The sequence below is a fragment of the Boleophthalmus pectinirostris genome, unplaced genomic scaffold (genome assembly GCF_026225935.1).
Source record: "Boleophthalmus pectinirostris isolate CB_2022bp ecotype Guang Dong unplaced genomic scaffold, ASM2622593v1 HiC_scaffold_23, whole genome shotgun sequence".
Taxonomy (NCBI): domain Eukaryota; kingdom Metazoa; phylum Chordata; class Actinopteri; order Gobiiformes; family Gobiidae; genus Boleophthalmus; species Boleophthalmus pectinirostris.
In genome coordinates, this window is record NW_026571207.1 from 16,692,194 (window position 1) to 16,720,154 (window position 27,961).

The 27,961-nt window shown below is 39.4% G+C and overlaps 1 protein-coding gene across 7 annotated transcripts in view; it reads left to right on the top strand.

The window, feature by feature from the left end:
• diaph2 (diaphanous-related formin 2) overlaps positions 1-27,961 on the top strand; it is a 424,564-nt gene that overhangs the window by 293,663 nt on the left and 102,940 nt on the right. For all 7 annotated transcript variants that reach the window (XM_055158844.1, XM_055158843.1, XM_055158845.1 and 4 more), the window contains one exon: positions 26,694-26,858. In XM_055158844.1, coding sequence (XP_055014819.1) covers positions 26,694-26,858 — 165 coding nt within the window. The remainder of the gene's footprint in view (positions 1-26,693; positions 26,859-27,961) is intronic.

The window sequence follows — 27,961 nt, forward strand, 5'->3', positions numbered from 1 at the left end:
TTCATCTCTGAGCAAGGTGATGAGGGACACAGGCTACGTGTTGGTGCAGCGGGAGAAAACCGCCCCTGCACATCTATGCACTATAAACCCCTGAGTGTGTACGTGGTTTGGTGTTGCAGATGTAGAACAAGTTGTGAAATGGAACTGGCATGGAGATACCCGGAGAGCCGTGGAGCGATGCCCGCAGGAGTGCCTTGTCTTTTGACCGTACATGTGAACCGACAGCCAAATATTTATCACCACCCCACCGTCGCCTGCATCCTGTGATTTCATTTGACCTTCATTCACAATGCGGTAAACAATCTCCCATCCAACCCCACTGCCCTTTTCGGCGCCTTTGTTTGGATTCCCCTATGATTGTTCCGTAGGAATTGATGTCATGTAGTAGATCCTATTCGAGATTTGTGCGTGATTAAGACTGATTCACGCGCTCTCCCTTAATTACCTTGAGCCTCAAGATTGATGGCGCGTGGGCGGTGTTGTCTCAAACCTTTGACCGTGGAATATTTTCTATTCTCATTGTCAAGTAAGTAAAATACTGCTAGGTAGTTATTTGCAACGCCATTAGCATTTATGGTCCGCTTGTACTTGACACAAAGGTGAAAACCACACCCCGCACTTAAGCACTCGTACAGAGCCTTCGTCAATGAGTATGTTGGCTACACATAACTACTTTCTAGCGCATTAAGTATATGTCTGAAGGTACTTAGCATCAGGGATTCTATGACAGTGTTGATTTGAAGGTCTATGGGTTCATGTTACTCTTTTTTTTTCTCACGTTTCTCTTGATAGCTCTCTTTCTACCATTCCCATAGCGAGCTCTAATCTCTCCTACGCCATCCGTGCTAGCCGTTCATCCCCTGCCTTCGGGATTGGTTTCACACGGTGATCCCTTCGCAGTCCAGACGGACGGCTTGACAATTAACCTCCAAGTCTGACCCGAAATATCTCAAACCTTCTCCCTTCAGCGTCCTTATTGGCCCCTAATAGATTTCTAACAGGTAGTGGAAAAAAGTGGATTGAATTTCACCTGTCCAACCCTTAGGCTCCGCACAGACACACTGTCCAGTTTGTTGTTGCTTTTGTCATGTGCTAAATACCGCTGTTGTAACTGCTGTTTTGAGATGTGGAATCTGACAGGAATGTGTTGTGATCAGGTTCTACTAGTGAATAGTCCAAAAACAAAACAACAAAAAAATCTCATTCTTTTGATACCATGTACTGAGAACTGTACTGAATTGAGTAATACTTTTTTTTTTCTAGTGGACAGGTTAAACGTGAATGGAGTTCATATGCCCACCGTCTATACATAATATAAGTATGATCATATAATATAAGAAAAAGAGAAAAAATACCCTGTAGTCTTTATTTAAACAGTAAAGTCAAAGTGTTTAAAGTTTCAATGAAGTACCTTAGAGCTATTCTATTGGAAACACACCATGCATAATTATTATCTGTATTTTGTATTTGCATTTATTTATTAAAGGGAAAATGCATATTAAAAACAAGAAAATGCAAAAAACGTATACCTCCAAATATGCATGACTGTAGCCAAAGATAATTTCCATTCTTAATTCCCTGCTGGGCCAAGGCCAACCACAATTACAGTATTGTTTCCACACTAAAACATACCTGGAGCTGTATTTTGCTTCATTCATGCTTTTCCCTGGAGAGTTTTCAGAGAAGAATCCCCAAAAACATCCTGCACATTTTTGCAGTCTAATTGTTTTCACAACAAACACATGGCTCTGTTAGCATAGCAGTCACGTTGACTATAGGCTCCATTTGTTTGTCTTTGTCCATTCCCACAACAGCAGAGGGCGCTACAATGTTTAAATGTTGAACTGGAAACCAAAGTGTAGTTTTTAAAGTAGTACTTTTCATGACGTGAAACACTTACTGCCAATCTGCTCAAAATAATGTAAATCCACAGGAATGCAGAATATGTCCACCTGAAGACATTTGATCACATTCATTGCTTTTGTGCCTGTAGTGACACTTGAAGGCTCTCGACGTGCCTGTGCTCCATCTAAGCCTAACTACATAGCAGCACGTCAATGATAACATCAGGCTTTTGGCGTCCAGCGCTGGATCAGGCCTATTATGGCTTTTCTATTTCCATTGGTCCATTTGGCCTGTCGCGCTAATAGCCACAAAGCACTCTACTGGAGCCAGCTCGACTGACGCTCCGCTCCTCTTGAAGAATTAGTTAGTTCCCTGTTATTTAATTAGCCATTACGCCACAATTTACAACCGTCACTCGATCCGTTTCCTACCTTTTTCTGATCCAAGTCGGAGATCTAACCAATGATTAGTGAGGGCTTTTCTAGATCGGCTAATGCATAGAGTAGTTCATGCAGCGATATTGACTTGCTTCAGTGCATCTCGTGTGTATATGGTCACCGTGCAGGGAAATCACTGAACTACAATACGGTAATGATTCAGAAGACAGCCAGCACGACTTATACGCTAATAGATCTCCGGGGAGATAACCTAATCCCCTGAACAATATCTCCTTATCATATTACAAGTGAACTATGTACAGAATGGGCCTCTCTATCCACAAATGAATACTAAGCCCTATACTTACCTTTAAGCTTATTAGATTCCTTCTGAAACAGTGCAGTATCAAATGTTGCAGCACGATGCAAGCCCTATTATGAATATTAATCTTTATTTCAAGACAAGCTTTAATTTGCATTTCCTTTTACATTTAGCCTTAGCAGTTACAACATGTCTAACTGCAGTTCCTGTATTGTTTAAAATAACTACACTTTAGTTAGCATTAATAAAGCATAAAGAACTCATAGCTTACCCCATAACCCTTACTCTTTGCACTGTACCTAATTTTTGCTGTCTTTAAAATGGGAAAAACAGATATAGTTAATTTTAAACGGTGTGCAATGATCTTTTTAGACTAGTGACAGAGCGATTCCTGATCTTGTACATTAAAGGGGAGATGCAGACAGTACAGAGCTGACTTTGTTACCTCCAAATCTGCTTGTAGAATATATCTGTACTCTGGCAAGACACATTACGTTAAAATACGTGGGGGGAAAAAATCTGGAGCTGCCCCTTTACACACTGCATTGTTAAAATCAACCAAAAATTTAGAGATGTACATTTCCGTTAATATCGCCAACGCCTACGAAGGTGCAGTTTATTCTAAAGTGTCCCCATTCATGAAGTCGATTACCAGCGGAGATTTGCACTTGGCAGAAGTACCATGTCAAAGCAGGGGAACAGTAAATACAGCATGTAATCTTTTCTCCCAGTGCCTTTGTCGCCCTTGCAGATCACAGGAAGGAGCTTGTCAGTGCCGCGAGAAAGTCAGTCTTCCTCTCAAGGTGCACATCGGAGATTAGTTTTAAATACTCATCTCGATCTTTCTGGCGCTTTCACTGAGATGATACAATTTGCGAAAGCCCTCTCTTTTGATTTTTCACTCCTTCCACCGTCTCGCTCGCTCACCCCCTCGCTAGACCCCTCGTCCTAGTCTCTCTCACCATCACCTTGCCGGGGTACCTCACATTAGCTAAGCGTTTAAAAAGGGGGGGGTGCTAAGTCTTTTCAGGATTCTAGAGAGGCAGAGCTTGTGAATGTGCTCCATGGAGTGCCTCTCACCGTTCACTCCAGAGACAGGCGCTATTTTTATTTTGCAGTTTATTTCTTCTTCAGATGTGAGCGTCAATTCGAGCTCAGTACCGGTGCTTTTGTGTAAAAAGGCGGTGCCAGTATTGCCAAAAATAACACGCTGCCAAAAGTATTTTCTTCCAAGTTTCCTATGAAGCTATCTTGTAATTAATGTATAATTTCAAGGTGACATTTTTATGTCCAACTCTAAATTACTACTAATACTTATTGTTAAAGCCCTAAATAAATAACAAGCAGAAGGAATACAATACTTAGCTAACTGATTATAAGATACTAACCTTCATAATTATTTGCAAATAAATATATTTGGAAACTTTTTAATTGGCAAAACTTAAACTAAAGTTATTTTAGTTATTTATTATAGTCCTCGTCCACATATTCAAACCGCTAACCAATAGGGAATGTAAAATATTGCAGTCTATTAGGGGCTTAATGTGCCATCACAGGTGAACGAGGTCCCTTCCCAAACCTTGACTTTAAAATATCATTATGACAGATGGGGAAAAACAAAGAACTTCTGCTTGCATGGAGTTGATGAATAGATGGTTGGTGCTGAGTCAGTGTGCAGTTCACTATAGGCTGTGTGGGGTAAGCTGAGGTCTGGGTTTGATAGGAGCCATGCTTTACTTAAAAGTCTTAGACAGATTTATAGCAGTTCAGTTAGTTATGATTTTGATGGCATATTGTATAAAATGGTAAATGGTCACATTTTATATAGCACTTTTCAAAGCGCTTTACATCAAGGAACCACTCACCCATTCACGCACGCATTCATACTCCAGTGTACGCAGACACTAGGGGTGAGGTGGGCTAAGTGTCTTGCCCAAGGACACAACAACATTAATGTGGGAGTAGAAATCGCACTGTCAGTCTGTGGATCAGAAGATGAACACTATGCCTACTGAGCTACTGTTGCCCATAGGCCCTAGAGTAGCTCCTACCAGTATATACTATCCTTGTGTCCTTGGGCAAGGTACTTAACTCAACCTTGAATGTGACTGTATGGTCTGTGTGATTATGAGGAATTTATCTGACCTGTAAGTTAGCCTGGTGGTGAGATAGAAAGAAGCTTAAAGCTATACTTTGGAACATTTCAAGAAATGTCAACGGAGACAAGCAGGTGATGAACTCAGCTCTGGAAAAGTTACATAGAACAAGTTCAAGGAAGTTTTTTCAAACCCAGAAAAACTTGAATTAGAACATATTGAGTATAAAACTCATTACTGTAGCATTGCTCTGTGAAGTGTTTCTCTTCTGCGAATGCATTAAATCATTCACAATTCTGAACCAATACCAAACTGGTTACCTGGGCTCCTTGGTGAATTGCATTTTGGGAACATTTCGCCAGCTGCCTTAAATTAACATTCTCACACAGCTGCACTAGTGTCAGCCATGTTTATTCACGGAGCGCCTCACCTGCAACAGTTCTCATTTCGGACACAAATTGTAAATATCCTTGGAAATGCAGCCTTGGATTTATGCCAGCGTTGCCCTGTGCTGTGTAACTCTCCGTTTCACGTTGTCAGATAATGGCAAGATTTTGTATTGACTGTCGGCGGAGCTCTTATTTCAGCTCGTGTTTCATTACATGGCGTTGGCGTGCGTTCGATTGGTGGCTACACAACTTTGATTCATTATTGTTCCCCCACTGCTTGTTATTAGCACCGCAACAAAGCTAGACCTGGTAAACACATTTGCATTTTAATGACTGATATAGATTCTTCTCCTGCTCAATATTGCCATCAAACCACGACTCAGCCATTCCTACGTGGCCCTTAATAAAAAAGTAGCATCTAGTTTGAACAGTTAGCACCCTCACATGAACACTTATCTCTCAGAGGCTTACTATGACAGAAAACTGTCTTTGCGCTAATGAAGAAAATATCTAGGTTAATGTGCAGGAATGGTGCTGTTAATGTCAACGCAGGGAGATTGAGTAGCCGCAAATGAAATCTCCTTTGCTCAAATGTATGTCCCCTCCACCGGCACGGAGCCAATCAGCAGTCGGTATTTCAAAGGGCAGAGCGCTTTGCTGTCCCTGGCACGTCTTTTCTCCCAAGCCACCTGCAGAGGCTGATTCTACCCATTAAGGAGAGTTTACCTCCGTGGGCCTGTAATTTGATGCAAATTAGACCAACAGACTGTCAGATGAGTACAGTGATAGTGCTGCTGGCTGCATGCAAGATTCATACCTGTGTTTATTGCCGGGAGTTATTACCAAATGTACTTTCTAATACTAGGCCTTATTCCACACTCAGTTATAAACTGCTCAAACCTGCTGCTATCTAAAAGTGACATTGCAACACAGTTTTGATGAATAATTATGACACATAGTTTTGATCATGTACTCCCCCATTTGTCCTGTAGTCATCCAAAGGCATATTAAGTTGTAAAATGGGGTGACAGTTGATCAGAATGTTTGTCCACTGATCCAAAGGTTAGTGGTTCGAATCCCTCTCTCAACATAAACATTATTGGTAAAGCGGTCAAAACCACTGACCCACAGGTTGGTGGTGTGATTCTGGTGGCGCAGGTGTATGAATGTGTGTGTGAAGGGGTGAGTGGTTACTTGATGTAAAGTTGTTTGAGTAACTTGAATGAACATAAACATTTAAAGACATATTACTACAATTTACTTAATCTTATAGCCTCTGTCTTGTAGCCAGGCCATAAGATTCAAGAGCCATACATTCTGTGTTGGCAACGATTCCCGAGATCGAGGAGTTAAAGGAACAAAGAGAATATTTGGTGAATTTTATCAAGGGGAAAGACATTATTGTTATTGGAATTTGGGAAAAACTTACTATACCAGTTAGCCCCATTAGTGGCACATTACACACGTCATGACCAAATAGCAGAAATTAGTTAAATTTTTAAAAGTGAACAAATTCTAATGCTGTGAGTTCAGACGGTTTCCACGAAGTGAAACCAGCTGATGAATCAGGCTACCTATCTTGCCTACCTTCACTAATAATTTTACTATTAAGGTTTAAAATTTAAAATAATTTAGATAATTAAAATGGTGATAATGATGTGTTCTAAATGCTGATTGAATAGTTTATCAAGCACAATATTCCAGTTAGTGTGTTATTTGGCCAAAGGTAAGTATATGACTACCTATAACTAAGTACATCATCTATATCTGCGAAAACCAAGAAAAACAAATGCTGCTAGAACGCTATTCAAAACTTGGTGTAGAGGCGGCCCATTGATCCTAACTGTGTCACTTAGTTGGCAGAAAACACATTAGTCAACACCATGGCTTCTGTCAGCTCTCTGCAGGAGCCCAAAGCATACACCCAGACAACAAGTCTATAAAAGCTTCACCTCTAAGGCACCACAGCAGCCAGGACGCAATAAGTCTAATATCTATTTGCTTTTGCTGACAGCACACTTCCCTGCACCTTTTCTATCCCTTTTAGTTGTGACAATACACATCTTGTATTTTCTACTGCGAGCAATTTATGTGTCAAAGCAGCTTTAGCAAATGTTTTCTCCATCTCTGTTACGATGCTATTCTTAGTAGCTACTTCGAAAAAGCGTTTTTGTTGTACCACCTATATCGACGGCCAATCAAACGTATAACAAGATGGGTTCTTTGCAGAGACAAGAGATTATAATTGGCTAGAAAGAAAAAAAAGTGAGGATTATTTTTTTCTTTTTGTTGTAATATCTCTGACAGGTGCGTCGTCACTTCACAGAGCGCTCGGACAGAGGATGAGAGAGGAGGCCAGGCGAGGAGGCTCTAATTTATCTGTTTGTCTGTGTTTTTCCTGCTCAGCGCTTCAAAAAGGAAGGAGGCAGTAACAGGGGCCCGGCTCCACAGGGGAGAGTTCTGTTTAGTGGTGGCATTGATTTTATAAAAGGTTGCGCGATGGGAAGGCAAGGTAGGCCCGTCAGCCCTCGCCCTCGCCAAAGCACATCAAACAGTCAAGCTAATTGTGCCCTCTCCGAATCCCCGAAAGGACACTGTATGCTAACATATGACATAGCCTCCGTGACGTTAATTTCCTAGCTTGAAAAGGACAGTTTTAACTCCAGCTAAAGCTTGTTAGTGGGCAGTAAACATTCAGTGGGAAGTTATTTAGGGGGGAGTTACAATCAGGTGGGCAGTGGAAGCGCGATCAATACTGCTTTTCCTTCGCCAGATAGCGTTTTGCACCATAGACATTAAAACTTCTAAATGTTTCACAGTATCTTGGTGGTAGTAATGGGCATGCATAAATTAACTTAATTGTACGATAAACTTTAACAGCACTTAGTAAATAGGGTGTAAAAGTTATCCTTTAAGATAAGGAGTTCATCTAGAAAAGCAAACCAGACTTAAAGTAAATGTAAAACATGTTTGCTTTTTCATTTTGTAGGTGAAGCTGGAATGAGGTCACTTTGAGAATCATAACCAATAATATTGCTGTAAATCTTTTTTTTTCTTTTCCCACTGTGGTTTATAGACTTAGTTAAATAAAAGTTTGCATACATTATATTGTATGTAACTGAAAATCTTAATATTACAACTCAAAAATATTACAAAGGACAACGAAGATGATCAATGCATGAAATTATTTTAACTTTTTAATCTCTGGAAAGAGCAGTTGAAGGATTAGTCAACAATAGTGATAACTGTAACAATGGTTGCAGTAGCAGTGGTAATAGTGGTGGTACTGCACAAGGACATACGGCTATTCATATAACACCACTAATCCATTTGAATTGGCAAAGTGAGAGAAGAGTTTTCCCAAGGACACAACAGGATGTTATACCATATGATTTCACTGCAAACCTTTTTGTTAGAGGTTAAACTAATCTTTACCAACTGAGCTACAGCTGTTATTCAAAAGTTATTGAATTTTGAATGCACCAGTGTTATGATGGCAGAATTAAAATACATTTAAATGGTGAGGGCAAAATGATTTGGCTGGACTAGGTTGTTTTAAATACAGAAGGACAATATTCATTTTTTTTTATTCGATTACCGTCAGGCATGAGTGGCATAAGTAGCTGTCAGAAATGGGGAGTGCTGGAGAGCGAGGAATAATGGAGCCGTTTCCATGGGCAACGCAGAACCAGTGACTATTTTTAGCAAATTAATTTAAGGTTCTAAATAATTAACCGATAATTATCTGGCAATCAAGAGTAAGATAAAGTGATCCGAGCGAGAGATCTTTTTGTCATTTGGCACAGTAGGGGAGCTTTTGTGCAAGTCAAAAACGCGTTCCGTGTCAGGCTACAGCAAGGAGGGGGAAATAATTGACAGGGAAAATACAGTAAGATGTATTCGCTGCAAGGCAAGTGGATTTGCAAATGATTAGTGCCTAATGAGTGACAGCAAACTGGCACCTCTACTGCGTATGTTTGTGGAGGGGTGGGTTACGGAGCAGCTGTTTTCCACGTCTTTTGTCACATGTTTATTTGCCATCACATTTGCACAGATGCATACATGTTAATGAGCTGCGGTATGGGCTGTGAACAGGCAAGCTTTATGGAACAAAGACTATCATACATGGTTTTCAGAAAGAACTTGTTGGATGTAAAATGTATAAATTAGCAACAATACAGGAAGACTAGCCGTTATGAGTTAAATGGATGAAAGTGCCTATTTCAAACTGCAATTTAGACAAGTCTTGGCCTAGGGCTGAACGATTTTAAGAAAAAACTGAATTTCAATTTTCTGGCAGATATTGCCATTTTGATTTCAAATAAAGTTTCAGTGCACATGAACATTTGCAAACATCACAGAAACTTACATCATACTATAGTCCTGCACCGGGTCGGGTACCTGCGGGTGCCCAGCGTAACTACTACTGTCAAAAATCCGTCATCACTTCACAGGCATTATTTATTGAGCGGAAGAAACATTGATGCTGGACTTTTACGCCACATACGGACTGAACCAGGACTAAACCAAGAGGACCAAATCAGACTGAACCAGGACTAAAACATGATTAATACAGGACTAAAACATGACTAATACAGGACTAAACCAGAACTGAACCAGGACTGAATCAGAACTAAACCAGGTCTAAATTAGGTCTAAACCAGAAATGAACCAGAACTAAACCAGAAATAAACCAGGTCTAAACCAGGACTAAAACAGGACTAAACCAGGACTGAAGTAGGACTACACCAGGTTTAAACCAGGTCTAAATCAGGTCTCAACCAGAACTGAACCAGGTCTAAATCAGTACTAAACCAGAACTAAACCAGAACTGAACCAGAATTAAACCAGGTCTAAACCAGGACTAAAACAGGGCTAAACCAGGTTTAAACCAGGACTAAACCAGAACTAAACCAGGATTAGAACAGGACTAAACCAGGACTAAACCTGGTCTAAACCAGGACTAAAACAGGGCTAAACCAGGATTAAACCAGGACTAATCCAGAACTAAACCAGGTCTAAACCAGGACTAAAGCAGGACTAAACCAGGACTAAACCAAGTCTAAACCAGGACTAAACCAGGACTAAACCAGGTCTAAACCAGGTCTAAAACAGGACTAAACCAGGACTATACCAGAACTGAACCAGGACTGAATCAGGACCACACCAGGTCTAAACCAGGTCTTCCATGAATCATTAGCATTTTATATTATAATTATCATCATTATTATTACTATTACTAATCTACATAAATAAACTTTACAACATATAAACCATAACCATTATAGAGCTATGTCAGCCCGTTTGACATTATAATGTGTTTAATGCAGCTTTACGCACATTTGTTTACATTTTACAGAAACAAAACTTAAAACCGCACGACTCATTTGCATAAACTTTATTTGCTGAAAAAACAGCTCGCTCCTTGTGTGCTGATACCGGACTAAAGAACACAACAGTGGAATATTGTTCTTTCTGTGACCCAGGGATGTTGATGATGCGTACATGTGTGAAATAGTTGATGAAACAAAACCTGGGTCATTTAGGAGCACTGGAAAAAAAACACGGCTTTGAGATCACGATTTTCGGTCCTAAACAATAGATCGTTCAGCCCTATTTTGGCCCTTGTTTGCACTGTGAGCGCTAGGTACAGTTATGGAATTAACTCTGTGTACGTCATGTCTTATGCCCATGTCCAACCAGTAAGTGAAATTATTAATGTCATTAAAATGGTCAAACTACTGAAAACGAGGCAAGATTTTTAGTAATATCTTAAATATAATTATGTTAATTAAGGGGTAGCTTAACCTGCACTTTTTGCACTTTAAGCAACAGTGAAAACAGTTATGTACAACAGCCTCGACCTTGTACTAACTTCTTTACACATTTCTATTATCATTTGAGACACTGAAAAAAGAAGCTCTACTAAAAACATATTACAACCACTTTCGCAAATGTAATTCCAGCATTCAAAAGGGTATTTATCTCTTTGTGTACTGCTAAATTTGTTTAGCAACCGCCATTTAGCACTATCCATTATCTCGCAGCTAAAGCTTCACCTATGCTCCTCAGCGGATACCATCTTCTTTTAACTTCTCCTTCTACTCTTCGGACACTTCATTAAGCTGCTGGAGTTCTGAACAAAGAAATGTGCTGTAAGTGGTCTTTTAATGGGATTCATTGGCTTAAGGAATCGAAAATTCAACCCACACCGCTCCCTCCTCCTCTCCTCTCCTTTCCCCTCTTGACTCTTTCCCTCCCTGCGTATACACACCGCCACCGTTTCAGATCCTCACCCTCACACAATGCGCACAGTGGAGCCAGGGCCAAATGGGCTGACCCCGTGAATGGGTTTGTGCTGTGGTAATGATAAGGCTATTGAATGCAGCTGTAGTGTGTCACGCTGCCGGGCCACTGGTCTTATGCTCAAGGAATCTGATCAATACTGTACCTCCTCCTCCTGCCCCGGCTCTCCATCTCCTCCCCTGTCCCTTTATCTGTTAGCCTCCCCTTGTTTACTCTTGGCCACATTCTAAAAGGCAAATCTTGAACTCTGCGGTTGACTTCTTGGATGTTGACATGTTAGATAGCAATTTGTGGAGATAGGTTGAGTTCATGTTTTCTATAATCTGATGATATCATTCCGAGAGTCACAGTTTTTGAAATAAAATATCCATTACTTAGGACGCATACATGTTGAACCTTATCCTCATTTGGTGGCAATTGGATCCACTTGCTATATAAGCTTTAAGACTTTCCTTTCGACTGACAAGAATCACGTCTTCGGAGTTTGTTATACTGACAGAGAAGACTCAACCTTGTGCCAGTTTTTGTTTAATGTTGGTAGGCTCAGTAATTATTAACCATAATCAGGTCATTAAATCATAAAACTGACAGATTCTACTATAGAATTCTAACCTGTCCTCCAGCTCAGTTTATTGTATTGGTATTTTCAAAACTTGTGATACCACGTGAACTATAACATGTTCAATAAAAGAAAAGAAAATGTGTAAAATAGAATTGCTACTTAATGAGAACTTGTTGGAACATTGTTTTGCATTGACACCCATTAAGCCGTTAACATTTCTCTTCTTGGATTTATGGAGTGTTAAAGAATTGTAATGGTAAAATAATCAGACGGCAATAGTTTCATTATTTGAAAATAGGATCTAAATATACTGTAGCTTTTATATTTGACTTTTCTTGCTTCTTGGCCCATATAGGTTTAATTTAATGTGTGTTGTAAGCAGACCCCTTAGCCAACCACGTTCAATAGTCTATACTATTTATATAACTTGAAATATAAAAATGTCAACTTTAAAACAATTTGGCATATATCAAATGATCAATGCTGTTATATTTCAATGTGTGCTGTAACCAGACCCCTTGGCCATCCATCTTCAATAGTTGTATTCTTATTCTGGAAGATGCTGTGTGCACCATCATCATTGGCTTGTATTATTTTGCATTGCTGCCATTCTTGACAGAAAATAAGTTCAATACAGACTACAAAGCCATTTTAAAGCTCCCCAGAGAATTGGAGCAGTGTTCACTTGTTGGTGCACATGAACTTTGAACATTGTACACAAATGAACCTACTTTAAGCTGCAAAACAAAAAAAACGTATTTGCCATTGAAATAACTGAGATCCCCATTTAAGTGCCACGGTGACTCGGTATGTGTATAACTTGAAAAATGTCAACTTTTAAATAGTTTGACATATCTCAAATGAGCAATGCTGTTATATTCATGTTTCTTGCATGCTTAATGGCTAGCAGTTTTGTCTTTACATTCCCTGCTTCTTTTAATTTCATTTCATTCAAAAGCCCCATTAGCTTCCAATGTCAAATGTCTGACATCCATTATGAACCTACAGTATGCTATAAGATCAGCAGGTGCAGTCTGGCCACTTGTGCGTAATATATTGAGATTCTGACTGTTCTACAAAGAATGCCTGATTGTCATTCTCATTGGCGGACTTATTTCCCAGCTTGGTCCTTATTATGAGGCTCTGCGGGCTGGTGGAGTCCTGCATTAAGATGCCAGATTCCATTGACATTTCAAAGAGTGTGTGGCACATCACAGGGAACCCCACAGGACGTCCATTTGCAAGCGCCATGATTACTGCTGCGCTCCAACCGCGTGCATTAACTGGAACATTTCCAGTTCTTACAGGCCCATAGCACAATGCAGATTTAAGCAGGATATACTATTTCTGTAATGTGTTTTTAACCTGTTATCATCAAATGTAAAGTGAGTGTCAGTGGTGGACACAGTAGCAGGTCCATGGGAGGCAACCTGCTCCAAATATACAGTGACAGAAAATGACTGAAAATGTTTAGGTCATAGTATTCAAAACAGTAATATTAGTTGTGGTAGTAGATGTTGTAAGTAGTAGTACGAATCAAAGTACAATAAGTAGATGCTGTACCTGTAAGATTTATTAAAGTACACCGGGTACATTTTTTGATGGATGGAGATGCCCCCAGCTTGTCTCTACAGAGATGTTAGCTTTGCCTGGAAGGTCCAACAGTACGGCACTGGTGACAGCGTTTACTGTAAGAATTAATGTTTTTAGCATATTTTAGCAATAAAACACCAGAAAAAAAAGACTATTACAGTGTTTTTTATGATGAATCTAGTTTCCTCATCAAAAACATACCTGGAGTTGTGTTTTGTTTCATTCACACATGTTTAACACACAAACTCTGCATATTTAGGCTGTTCCACTTTGTGATGTCATGTTTTATTACTTTTTGCAAGTGCTCAACTGTGTTTTTTTAAACTCTATACACCTTCACTAGAAACATTTGGATGATCTCTGCCCTCGAATTTCCAATATCTATTGAACAAAAGGGTAAGCTATTAATTTGAAAACTGTCACTACTACCATAAGAATCACAAGGTGGAAATGAGCATTTTCAGCCTTAAAGAAGTGATAATTAATTAATTATCACTTCTCCAATTAATAAATTAATTTAAAAGTAATAATAAAGGGTTACATAAACATAATGTGAATGAAACAAAACTGAACTCCAGGTATGTTTTTGATGAGGTAACAACAGTCTAACATTTTGACTTGAGCCTTTGCATGTAGCAAAAAAGAGTTTTATCTGGTGTTGTTTGGTGTAGTAAATGATACAGAGGAACAGAGAATAGCAAGGCATAGCGAATGTGGTGCAATGCTATTAATTCATTCTCTGTATGTGCTAATAAGGTGAGGAATAAAGTAGTTTAGTAGTGCATATAAAGTGTTTCCATTATGCTTATGTTAAGGGTTGAGAGCCTGCAGGTTGTATTCATGACAAGGCACTTAATGCAACACAAGGGATTCCTAATTTAGAAATATTATTCATAGAAAGGTGTTTGAATATTGATTAAACCTGCATGCATTGTTTAACAAGGGATTACCATTTGTACACATGTAAAACTGTATAGATTTTTGCACTGATTTGACTAATGAAGTAGTAGAGGCTAAAATTGCAATACACCAATGCAGAGGGATCTTGCAGAGACAAGATCTTGGGAGATAAAATTGTCACAACAGAAACGGTGTCACCGCCTAAACGAAATGGCACTTCCAATACAATATTTTGTTGTTTTTACTCGCAAGCATTCTCATGTAAACAGGCTCTGAAGTTATTTCCATACTGTGAAATAATCAAGGGAAAATATTGTCTCCATGGAGACAAGCACGTGGCAAACCCTCCAGAAAAGTTACACAGTGCACCTTTAAGGACTGGCAAGTAAGATCTCTTGACAAGCTATGGTTCCAAAAAGCAGATCTAAAACTACAACATAAATATACAATTAAAAATGTTAGTCCAAAACTGCAAATGGGACTGCACAGTTATTTTATTATAAATGATTTAAAAATCTCGCCTTGTCTCGTTCTCATAGACCTAATCTCTTGTGGAAATTGAGTCTCATCCCACCCCAACTAATGCATGTAATGAAATTAAAGTATGACACTATACTAACCTTGTTCCGTCAAGCATTACTATCAGTCATTTCATTCAATAGACCAAGCTAACAAACAGAAACCGTAAACAAGAAAGTATGTTAGTTTTAGTGTAGTCATTTCCTCCCTGAACTGAAGAAGCCGCTTGGATAAGCTGGTGATGATGGCTGAGGAGTAGGTAAACTCTGGAGAAGCGGTGAGGTAAACAGGAGTGAATTTTAAGTCTTCCAGCTGCTTGAGTCATGTTGCACAGATTGCAATTCTTTGAAGACAAGATTATTAACTCAATAAAATTAAAATAACAACTTTCTTATTTCCAGTATAAATTGACAAACCTTCATTTTATTAGTGACTTTAAGAGGTGCAGCATGATAAAATTATCTGGCATAAAATTGAGTGCAGCATTCAGATCCACAACTGTAGAGCAATTAGGATCTTGTTGACGTATAATTCATTATGATGTTAGCAGATTATCACGGTGTTTTATGAGTAAATTTTAAATCAAATCAAATATATCTCATACGTTCACAGTTATCTCACCAGTGCCTGTTGAATCACACACTCTACCCCCCACTCTCTTCTGCTGTCAAGGGCCCTGTTGTACGCCATTGTGGTGCAATTGATGTTTACCGATTAGATCAGCGCAGGCAGAAGCACTAGACTTGACCTTTCGCAATTTGACAAGTATGAACCTTGTAAACACGGCGGATTTGCATTGTCATGTATCCACTTGTGGCAATGAACAGGGCGCGCCAAGGACACCGATGCAATGCGATATTGTCTGAAAAAAAACTATATATATATATATATATATATATATATATATATATATATATATATATATATATATATATATATATATATATATATATATATATATATAGATTATAGATAGATATAGATATAACCATGTAACCACTTTGCAATGCCACACACTGGTAGTTTTCAAGTTAACAGCTACATTTTACCTTTAGTTTTAATAGAGATTGTGAGATTACAGGGCTGCAATTATCCAGTTGATTCTATTGAAATAGCCAGGCTGGCTCCACCTAGTGCCTCCGCTCAATGTCATTTCTCTCCAGTGACTAGGTCAGGAATCGGAATACACTAGATGGTTTGCAAGAACCCGAGAAGTTGTAGAACTGTGCCAAACCGGCCAAACAGGGAAGAGCTGTGAAGTCATGACTGGGTCCCTTCTGTGGTACAGCACAACAGTAAACAAAGTGGTCGAGATGGATGTAGACGATTCCCGAGATCAAGGATGTAAAGCCGGAACAAAGAGAATGTTTGGTGGATTTTATCAAGACATTATTGCCCTTCTTCCTACGGCATTTGGGAAAAGCTTAATCTACTATTTAGCCCCGTTAGCAGCACATTGCATACATCATGACCAAATAGCAGCAATTGGTTAAATAAAAAAAGTACCCGCCTACTGTCCAGCGAACAAATCCTAATGCTGTGAGGTCAGACGGTTTCCACGAAGTGAAAGCGGCTGATGAATCAGGCTACTAGTGAAGATATATGGAGTTTAAAAACACAGTGGAGCATTTCCTGTGTTTTCTGTTTGTGTGTTAAACATTAAACGAAATGCTAAGAAATGATAAGAAAATCTATTTAAAAATAGTGTAAAATAGGCCCTTTATTTGTTAATAATTTACTTTTAATAAAAAAAAAAAAACAATACAGTAACTTTGATGTTGCTGTGAAATCTCTATTTGATCGTGATATTGATTATTGCGCTAACCAGCACTATGATACCAAATACTTTCGCAATATCTTGTGCAAACCTAACTACTGCTCCCTCACCTGTGTCATATTTCCATTGACAGCACATATAAGATTCCCATTTTCTTGCTGTGGTCTACCTTTTTAATAACCTATCCATGATTCAACAGGTCATTCCCATGGACCTAATCCGCTCATATCTTATTTAGATCATCTCTCTGCCTTTATCAGATGTAGTCATTACGCCCGCTAGTCTTCCTCCTCATTGAGTTGTTTTAACACCAGCTGGGCGCGGTAGTGAAGAGCTTTGAATGCTTAAGCAGACTCAACCTTCCTCTCTATAAATATTTCAGGGCCAGACGGGCAGAATAAATTGACAGTAAAATTGACATCAAATCCGGCTTTTAATTTCCAGAGAAAAAGCAGGAGGGGAAAGCGGAAGGGCAACGCGGTGAGGAGAGATCACGACCTCCGTGTCAAAGAGGTGTTAGAACTCTCTGAGCAATAAGTGCATGCAGTCAGCCTCATCAAGGAAGAGCAGGGGTTTCAGAGCAGCAGGTATGGATAGAAGAGGCTTGTAAGACAACTTGTGTGGAATTTATTAAAGTTGGGAGATGAGATCAGATGTACGTGGTGATGTAAGGGAAGTTTTATTTTGATGTGTGTTTTGTGTTTGGTGTGTATGGCAGTCTGTAATGAAGGTTAGAAATGAAATGCAATGTCTTGATTTTGGCTTTGGGAATGATCTGGACCAGTACTTTACGTTAATTTTTTGCAGGTTGCAGATTTTGCAGGTTTAACCAGGCTGGTGCCACCTAGTCTCTCTGCTCAATTTCATTTCTCTCCAGCGACTAAGTCAGGAATCGGAATCCACTAGACGGTTTTTGAAAACCACGGAAGTGCGAGTCTGGGCACCAGCCACTCAGTGAAGAACCATACATTCTGTGTTGGCAACGATTCCTGAGATCGAGGATTTAAAGCTGGAACAAAGAGAATGTTTGGTGAATTTTATTAAGGGGAAAGACGTAATTGCCCTTCTTCCTATGGGACTTGGGAAAAGCTTAATATACCAGTTAACCCCATTAGTGGTGCATTACATACTTCAGGACCAAATAGCAGCGATTGGTTAAATTTAAAATGTACCAGCCTACCGTCAAGCCAACGAATTCTAGTGCTGCGAGGTAAGATGGTTTCCATGAAATGAAATCGGTTGATGAATCAGGTTAGAAGAGCGGGTGCAGCATTCAGGACATTGTTATAACTGGGAATAAGTGTCTGTGTTAGAGTTGGCCGTTATATCTATACCAGTATTGTAACTGGTCAGTATAGATGCAGATTTGTTTATATTCAATACCAATATTTTTTTCCACTGCCCCATTCTCTCAGCATCTTTTTTTTGAACAGGCTATTGAGTAAATATGGAAATAAATATGGCTGTATTTTTACACAAATATGTAACAAATTATTTCATTTTCCTGATAAATACATTTAGTTACTGTTTTTACAAAAGTGAAAATTAATTAGTGATTATTTTACTACAATTTAAGCAGCAGGTCAGATATTGTTATCAGCTCAAATGATCCATATCAGCTCATCCTGTCAACCAGCAGTATAGGGACTCACCATGGGATTTCACATTTTAAAAGAAGTTGAAGATTATTGTGCTAATGTGCGGCTAGTACAGTGGGTAGTTAGTAGATAAGGTACTCAGAGTGTGAGACACATTTTGGGCGTACTCGAGACAAAGGGATGGGGTTACTACTTCTTGGAAACTAGATTACTTCCGGTTTAGCTCCGTTTAGACCTAGTTAAATCCTAATACAGTTTTGTCATAGCTCTGCCGGTGCAAAAAGACACATTTTCATAGGTGGTAAATGGTGAGAACCTCTGATCTATAACTTAGCTTTGGCATAGCCTTGAAACCCATGATCCCATCCATCCATTTTCTTCTGCTTATCCGGGGCCGGGTCGCGGGGGCAGCAGTCTAAGCAGGGACTCCCAGACTTCCTTCGCCCCAGACACGTTCTCCAGCTCCTCCAGGGGAATCCCGAGACGTTCCCAGGCCAGCTGAGAGACATAGTCCCTCCAGCATGTCCTGGGTCTTCCCCGGGGCCTCCTCTCCGTGGGACATGCCCAGAACACCTCCCAAGGGAGGCGCCCAGGAGGCATCCGGAACAGATGCCCGAGCCACCTCAGCTGGCTCCTCTCGATGTGGAGGAGCAGCGGCTCTACTCCGAGCTCCTCCCGTGTGACTGAGCTCCTCACCCTATCTCTAAGGGAGCGCCCAGCCACCCTGCGGAGGAAACTCATTTCGAGCGCTTTTATCTGCGATCTCGTCCTTTCAGTAATTACCCAGAGCTCATGACCATAGGTGAGAGTAGGAACGAAGACTGACCGGTAAATCGAGAGCTTCGCCATGATCCCGTTGGGGAATATTAGATCTGGATTAAGAGGCATAGACATATTACATTAATTACATTTGGAAAGGGGTGGGGCTTCAGAAAATCTCCATTGTTGCTATGGGTCACTTGCACAGTTCAGCCTAGTACGTGACAGAGGAGATGAGATAGTGTCTGTGTGTTATAGTGTGTCCACATATATTCTGCTATAAACAATACAGTGTCTCCCCTTCAATGGCATATCCAAGGTGTTCTGATTACCTTGGACCTAAGCCAGCCATTCTGCAGACAGTATTGTTTCACCAAAGCATTCAATTTTGTGCAGATTTAATTATTCTTCCTGTGCAAGATGAACACGACTAGAATTTTACAATGGACAGCCTCTAATTTTTTCTTGTTCAGAACAGGAAAAATGTTTTATCTGGTTCTTTCAAAGTAATTATTATTTCAATCAGTGCAGATGAAAAGATGTGCCCTAATCAGAGTGGCTTGGCCAGGAGTGTGCTGTTTCGGCTCCAGGATAAATGGGAGTGCGTTTGGGTTTTTGTGTCTGGCCAAAAGCTTATATCAGGTTAATGTGGTGCTTTTTTATGCAGCAATCGCAACTTTCTTAGATTGTCTTCAAAACTTGCCTTCTTGTATTGAACAGTGTAATTGGCAAAAATATGTGAAATAATTATACTGATTTGTATACGCGTTTGTCAGAATAACGTCTGTGTTGACGTTCATTCTGTAAAAAACATTTAGCATTTTTTGACAACTGCATGTCCATTGTTACATTTTATAATTTATGAGTTTAGTAATTTTTTATATATATATATATATATATTTTTGCCCCATGTATGTGATAAATTGTCTTGCCCCAGTACAGTTATATTGTATAAGTAGCTATTGAGGTTAAAATAGTCTGCTGTGTATTGTCTATATCTGATCTAATGTGTTTTATCATCGAGAATCAGAAAAGTGTGCTATTAGCATGCTATTTGTTGCTAACATTAAACTCATAGACTCACTGCAGTGAATAATTAGGTTGTTCTAAATGCATAAAGGTAGTGAAGGGTAACTTTGGACCACTGTGAAAAGATCTAGTTGATTTAAAGACTTAAATTAGCCTTAATAAACCATGAAGAAAGACTTTATTCATACAGTCATAGTCTATTAGTTTTAAAAGGATGATTCAGGTTTAGTAACTACATAATTAATGGGAGTTAGGGTATTAATTATTTAGTTACTAAACCTGAATCAATCCTAATAAACTACTGGTCCATTACAAATTGGTTCATCGTGCTTTATTAAGATTAATAGGTGTAAATGTTAATGTTTTCATATTGTAAACATTGATTCAGCAAATATTTTCGTTCCTGTTTTTCTGTTTTATTTTACCACCAGTATTTGAAGTGCAGACAGGGCTAATCCAGCGCTGTGCCTGCTGGCTGCCCTTGTGTCCTTGCTCGTGTCTCCTGTCTCCTACTTCCTATCTCTTAGTATCCTCACATGCACTTCCTCTGTCCCCACCTTAGCACTGGGTCACATCCCCTAATGCTAGTTCTGGCTTCGCTAATTCCCACTGACAGCACCAATGTCGCTCCCACTATCAGCACCCACGGGGCACCCGAGCTCTCAAGATCACTACAACCTACCTATGTGGAAAATTTAAGAGCTTCAACAACAGGATTTTGGAAAGCGAGTGTGGAAAATTTATGTTTGGCAGCAAAACAAACCAAGATAAAAATATATATGTGCCTGTGTTACTGTGTTAGTTTGTTAAATTTGATGTGAGTAACCAAACTTAAAAGTACATACTACTTTTTATTTAGGTAATTAGTTTGCACTTACTTTATTAGATGTGTACTTTAAGGCACAGTACCAGATTTTTTGCTGTTTTGAAAAACTAAAAAACGAACTAGATCATTTCTCATGGTTTGCAGTGTTCCTCACTGAGATTATGCATTTTCACAAATGAATCATCACAATAAGTTTATAAGTGCTTATCACAAATTTTAGAGACCCTGGAGTGGAATTTTGTTGTCCCAGTAACGCTAACAACAACTAGCATGCTAACAGCACACTTTTTGATTCTCTTCAAAATAAAATTCTTTATAATGAGATGCAGTCATTTTGAACTCAAGAGCTCCTTTTCCAATTTATCTACTGGAGCAAGACAAATTTTGGGGGATAAAATCAGGTACAACCATTTTAAGTTTTCACTTTTATGTATTAGAATTTTTTTGAGATAAATAAATGACATGGAAAATGTCAATTAAATATACTATAAAATATATGTATAGTAAAAAAAAACAAATATTTTTTTTAACCTAAAAATCCTGTCTGTTATCTAACTCTTGCTCTTGCACTTCCATTCCTTCATCCGTGCCTGGTCCGCCCGTGTCCAGTGGGTGGGCAGGCGCGGTGTAATTTGGCCCACTGGGGTTGTTGGCTGGAGGTGTGGGGGATAAAGGCGCTGCATCTGGGCTTTAGGGAGGAAAGCAGGCTTAGTGTGAGCCCTGGATGGAAGGGGCCAGCCGGCTCATACCAAAAAGCATTAAAGCAACATTAATGGAAGTAGGTTACAAGAGATTTATTAAGGAGCCTTTTTGCACCCCTTTGTCTGAGTTTTACGCCGCACTTTAATAACTCTCCGATGCGCAAAGGTAAACAAAGCAAGTCATTTATTGCCATTCTCTTAGGTGGTCATTGCGAAAAACACTTTTTGGGGAGATTCTAATTGGATTTTTATCATGAATTTGAATGTCTCTCCACAAAGCAGTTTGATTTTTTTCCCTTTCTCCATGTAGGGTAAGTCTGACTTGGAATTGGATGTCAGGATGCAGTGTTAAAAATGGCCCTAATCGCAGCTTACTGATTTTAAATGTACCCCGGCTGGCTTGGCAGAAACAGATAAAAAGTGACTGATTAAAGCCAGTGACAAGGACGTGGTGATGGGACAAAGAACTCATTTCAGATGCTTTTTCACAAGGACGCATGAATAAAAGGGGCTACTTGGCAACGGGATTGGAGTAAGACAATACAAAAAACTTGAAATGCATTTGAGTGTGCGCTCTGATATTCATTTTGTAAAGCGGCGTTGTCAGATCTAATGATGTCTTTCTACGGTGTCAAATCCAGCATCCATTTTGTAAACTACCTGCGTTATCTTCAAACAATAGCTCTTCTATATTCAGTGTCCTTACCCCATTAAAATGTTGCTATAGTGGCTGAATATATCAAAGTTTTGGATTTCTGAGCTTAATGCTGGGTTGCCGTAACTTTTTTTTGTCCTCGTCTTGTTTTGTTCTTTACATTTGACCCTTGTTTTAAACAGTAGATCATGGGATGGGGGTTAAAGAAGTTGACTTTAGCCACAAGGGGTCACTGTTTAAGCAAATTGTTACCTTAAAGGCCTTATATTCAATTTTTCCATGTATTTGAGCAAAGTTTGTCTTTTCTCAGTACATATTTATTGTGTTACTAGCTCTTGAGGTCAACATACATCTGTTTTGTACTTTAGGCATCTAATTATTGTGTCATAATCAGCAAGTACATAGTAGTTTTTGTTAGCTTTACTGTGATGACGGAACTCTGCTTGAGCCTCAGAAAGTGAAATAAGCTTATAAAATCATGTTTTGCAGATGTCCAAGCAACTTTGGACCTCTGCAAAATGTTTGAATTTACTAGTTCTGTGTTTTTTTTTGTTTGTTTTTTTTAAGAAAGTACAAATCCAGCACAGTACCTTTAAGCATCTTAACCTTTAACTTATCTTAAGGTGTACAGAAAAGGGTTTTGTTGGTGTGCATTAACCTGTGCGCTGTACACTGCCATTAATTCCTTTTTTTCAAATTATCTCACCATTTTTCTCTGTTTCTTTTTTCATGAAAAGCTGTAAGCTGTTGGAGCCCAGAGCCATCAACAGAGAGTTCAGCTAACAGTTTGTTTCTCAGAGGAGATTGAGCAGGCGAGAGGACAGACTTGACAAACAGGTTTGGTGCAACTCAACGCAGCCTGGCGCTTAAGCCCAGGACCCAGGTCGGTGACGTAAACCTTTGACAAAAGTTCACCCTGGGTACAGCTGGATAAAGACAGGGACCTAATGGAGCCGGTGTCAGAGGAGCACTGAAAGGGAATTTTTTAAGAAGCAAGACAGAGCTGGACAGGACGAGAGGAGGAAAAATGGTTTAGATGAAGAAAACCAGTAAAGCTTTGGGTATCTGAAATAAAGAGAGGAGGACAACCTGACAGAGGTGTTGAAAATATCGTGTTGCATACTCTCCCAGTGACTTGAGTGCGGTGAGTTTTCTGTGTGTTTGATGAGGTCTCCACATTGCGCTGGTGTTGCTGGAGGATAGTGTGCGTCAGCCTCCATCGCTACGACATGTCTTTGATGTGGAAATGCACAGAGCTAAAGCCCAGGCTGCCTCGGTCCGGCCTCCAGCGGGACTCAGACACTGCTACGTGTGAAGATGGGAGGGTGACTGCAGGAGAAGAAGGCACAAAGTTACTATGAAAGTAAACAATGCACCCTCTAACTCTTACTCTGACATGTGTAAAGTGCCCATATTACACTATTTTCTGATCTATGTTATAATGTTTCCTCATCAAAAACATACCTGGACTTGTGTTTTCTTTCATTTACACATGTTTAACACAGATCCTGCATTTTTAGGCAGAGTTCTTCTCTCAAACAGAAAACACTCCACTGTATTTTTAAACCACATACACCTTCATTAGAATCATTTGGATAATTTCAGCCCTGCATTTTCCAGTCTCTACTAAACCAAAGATAAAGGGTAGCTCTTATCTTGAAAACTACCATTTTATGACATCAAAAGTTGAAACAGAGCATTTTGAGCTTTAGTGATGTAGACAGACTAATTATAAAGGGTTACTCAAACATGTGTGAATGAAACAAAACACAACTCCAGGTATTTTTTTATGATGATATTACTAACATGACTTAAAGCTCACCAGAGCCAATTGTTGACCTTTAAGATAAGAGAAACCTGACATTCGATTTCAAAGTAAATCAATACAGCTGCATGCATTGGTCAACTTGATGAAGCCAGATTACATGCACTCTTATTATTATAATACTTCTCTTTTTTTTTTCTTGGTAGTCATTTTTTTCCAGCTTTATATTTGTACTCTTTTTACCAGTATTATCAAAAACATTTACAAATTGCCTATTTTGAAGTCTTCCATTATAGACCTGTTCTACATTTTAAAGGCACAGTATGTAACTTTCTGAAGGTAGCACATCACCTGATGATTCCATGATTCCATGGAAAAAGGATGTTAAAACTATATTGGGAACAAAGGGGGATAGATAAGTTTAATGTCAGACTGTGGAAGATGCGTATTTTTTGTGCAATAAACCCAAAGAAATTTTTCTATAGCGCTTTTCCACCGTCAAGGCACTCAAAGCCCTTTACAACAAAGAACCACTCACTCATTCACACCAGTGTACGTGGACATTGGGGGCTAGGTACACGCAACGACAAATTCACTGACCCACAGGATGTTTTTGTCTAGAGTGTGATTCGAACCGCCAGCCTTTAGATCAGTGGACATATGCTCTACCAACTGAGCTACTGTCACCCCCCAAAAAACAAAGACAAAACTGCAACATCATTTTTGGCTATTTTTGGCTAAAAGTTACATACTGTGGCTTTAAATAAATCAAAAGTTGAAGTCAGAAATGCCAGACATCACTCCTGCAAAGTAACTTTTTCCACAGTGAAGCGGAGGTAGACAAAAGGAGACATAAAGACAGTTTGACAGTATAGCACAGGGCAACAGTAAATCAGGCCATGGTAGACAATGGATTATAGTTGGTGTAGAAGGAAGCATCCATCTATGGGGTCGGCCTGTGTGTGGGCTGCTCTCCCGTACTGCGCTTCATTGCAGTTTTTGATAAGCTCTCTCTTGCTGGGAGCTAGCACAGCCTTCCCCTGCTTTCATTGTCTTTGTGACACACATAGCTCGTCATGTAAGCAGACACTACCTGCTGTCTGCATGAAGATGCTTGTCATTTGATGTGCGTAACATTATATAATGCTTTATCATAGCAAATCAATTGTTCATCTACTTTGACTTCAGGCTTTTTACCTAAACAAATAAGAAACTGAAGATCTAAAATATGAAATTGCATGCATTCATCTCAAAAGAAAAAGTGCTTTTATAACGGCAGACATCATGTATGTGGTTATTTCCACAGAAACTGCTAAGACGCTAATTGCACATACCTGATTTCAGAACACAAAGAGCACTCCAGTTCAGCTCGCATTGTTCCTTTTCATAGTAAATAATAGACTGTGTTTCGTAGGATGGACTAGAAAACCAAAACTGATCTCTGAGTAAAATGTTATGCTAAAATGTGTGAAAAGAATAATCCTTTTCTAAAATTGACTTTTGAGTTGTTTGTTAATTTGCATTTTAAATTTCCTCAAATAAGTTTTAGAAATTTATTTTTCAGAAAAAAACCATGTGACTCATAAAACAGACAATAGAATTTTAAGTAATATTAGGTACCACATTCAAATGTAAATCATCACATTAAAAGTTCTTTTTTAGGAGGCACAAATGGCGAAATTCAGTAGTTAGTTTTCAATTTTAGATTTTATTAGGACAAATACATCTAAGCCTTGTATAATGTCTTTCTTTCAGACTTTTTAATGTTCTGGTAATGAAACAGTATTACATTTAGACAAAAACACATATTTCTTGTTCAAATAAATATAATGAAATATATAAGAAACTGTTTTCAGCCCTACCAGACAGTGGCTCTACATCTTCATTAAAATTAATTAATCTGAACTGGATGACTTTGAAAACTGTTGAAGTCCCAATTTGCTTTTTTTTTTTTTTTTTTTTTTTCCATTACTGAAAATCACTGTCAACTTGAAGGCCACATTTGCACAACCTGTATTTTATAGAACACTGAATGTTCAAATTCCCTCTCATCAGATTCTTATTGTGTTTACCAAATTGGTATGTTTGGGCCCCCTTGCTCGTGTGCAGTCTTGGTGTGTCCACTGCCAGTCTCCATGAGGTCAGTGTCCGCTGCGATAATACTTAACTGATGCCGACTGTCAATAGCCATTCACCGGGAGCAAAGTGTTCCGCCTGTTCAGTAAATTACACAGTGCGACGTGAGCCGGCAGGTTCAAAACAACCTGACCCCACTGTTGTTGGGAGAAACAATGGAACAATGACTGCAATCACGTTTTCTAGCCAGCACCTGTGTCATGCTGCTGCCTACAAAACACCTTTCCATTACTCCAGGGCCGTGGCTATTAGCTCCACATGCTATTGACTCCAAAGTGAGCTGGAGAGGTTATTGTAATAACACATTAGTTTCTCCACGACCCCTCTTCATCCGGAGCTTTGTTTTCCTGACCTTGGTATTTGTGCACTCTTTGAATGGCTGTAAGGTGCAAGAGATAAATCAAATGTTGTTGTGTTTTTTGGGGGGTTTTTTTCTGTTCTTTAGATACCATTGTAACATTACTAGTATGTGCTTATAGTGTTTATTGTGTGATCAAAGTGTTGCCATGACCATTTTCCTTGATTCTATTGATCCCACGGTTTCAGCAAGCATTCTCGGGAGCAGTATGAGAAGTTGTCCACGATGCACAAGAACATGCAGAAGCTCTATGAAAGCATCGGCAGCTACTTCGCGTTTGACCCTCATGCTGTCACTGTGGAGGACTTCTTCGGGGAACTGGCCAACTTCCGTCTGCTCTTCCTGGTGAGTGTATATTTGGTTTTCATGGCCTTTTCTGATGCAGTAGCTTAACAATACAAGCATGAACACTACACATTAAGGGAACATATTTTTGTTTTTCCATGGAGGGTCCCATGATATGGCATTAAACTTGTCTATTTTGCATTTATTCAATTGCAGGCACAAAATCATATATTCTTACTGAGTGGGGTTGTCTCTCCACAGACGTGACCTGTAACTTTGTCATGTAGCATCAACTCTGTGCCTCAATTGAGACAATCTAGAGTTAATCCTCTAGAACATTTCAGGCAAAACATCAACTCCATGGGGAGAAGCAGGTGTCGTACAGAACATAAAAAGTTATATAGTGTAACTTTAAAAGGAGCAGGGTGGAAGGAAACATTTTCCCCAGATATTTAGGTTTTATCACATGAATATTGTAAACCATCTAACTCACAGCATAAAATGTCCTCGTTTTATCTGACCTTATGTACTAAAGGATTTGTTTATTCAGCTTGAATGAAATGTTTGAAAAGTGTTCATTTGTCTTTTCAGTCAAAATACCATGAAACATATTTTTCAATACTGCCAGTGTCAGTACAACAGATGCTGAATAAAGTGGTAGTGCTTAAATCATTAGTTAGTGGCTTTTACCCATATCAAACAAAAGCCTGTCGTCAGCTTCATTTTCTCTGTCTGCACGTGTCGAGGTCTTGGGGCCACAGTACCATGTCATTTTTCTTGAGTACACGTGTGTAAAACATTTATTCAACCCTGGGCTCCTCTATCATCTCTGCCGCCTCTCCATCTCTATCTGCTCCTGCCGGCAACGCCCCAAATCTGGCCTGTGTCACGATGATGACACGGTGTCCAGAAGGCGCGCTCCCAGTCTTCACAAACCATTACCGTGAATGGCAAGGTCCCCTCGTCCGAACACCCCCTCCCACTCCCACTCACCCCACTCTCCTCCCCATCCGCCCCCCACCTCTCCTCCCGCTGATCAAAGCACAGCAGCGCAACACAACGCTCCCTCCAGTATTCCACAGTTGCATATCTGCAAAAGAGGCATCCCAGGAAAATAAATTATTCTCTCAAGCAAATAGCTGTGGATGAATATTTTATTAGCG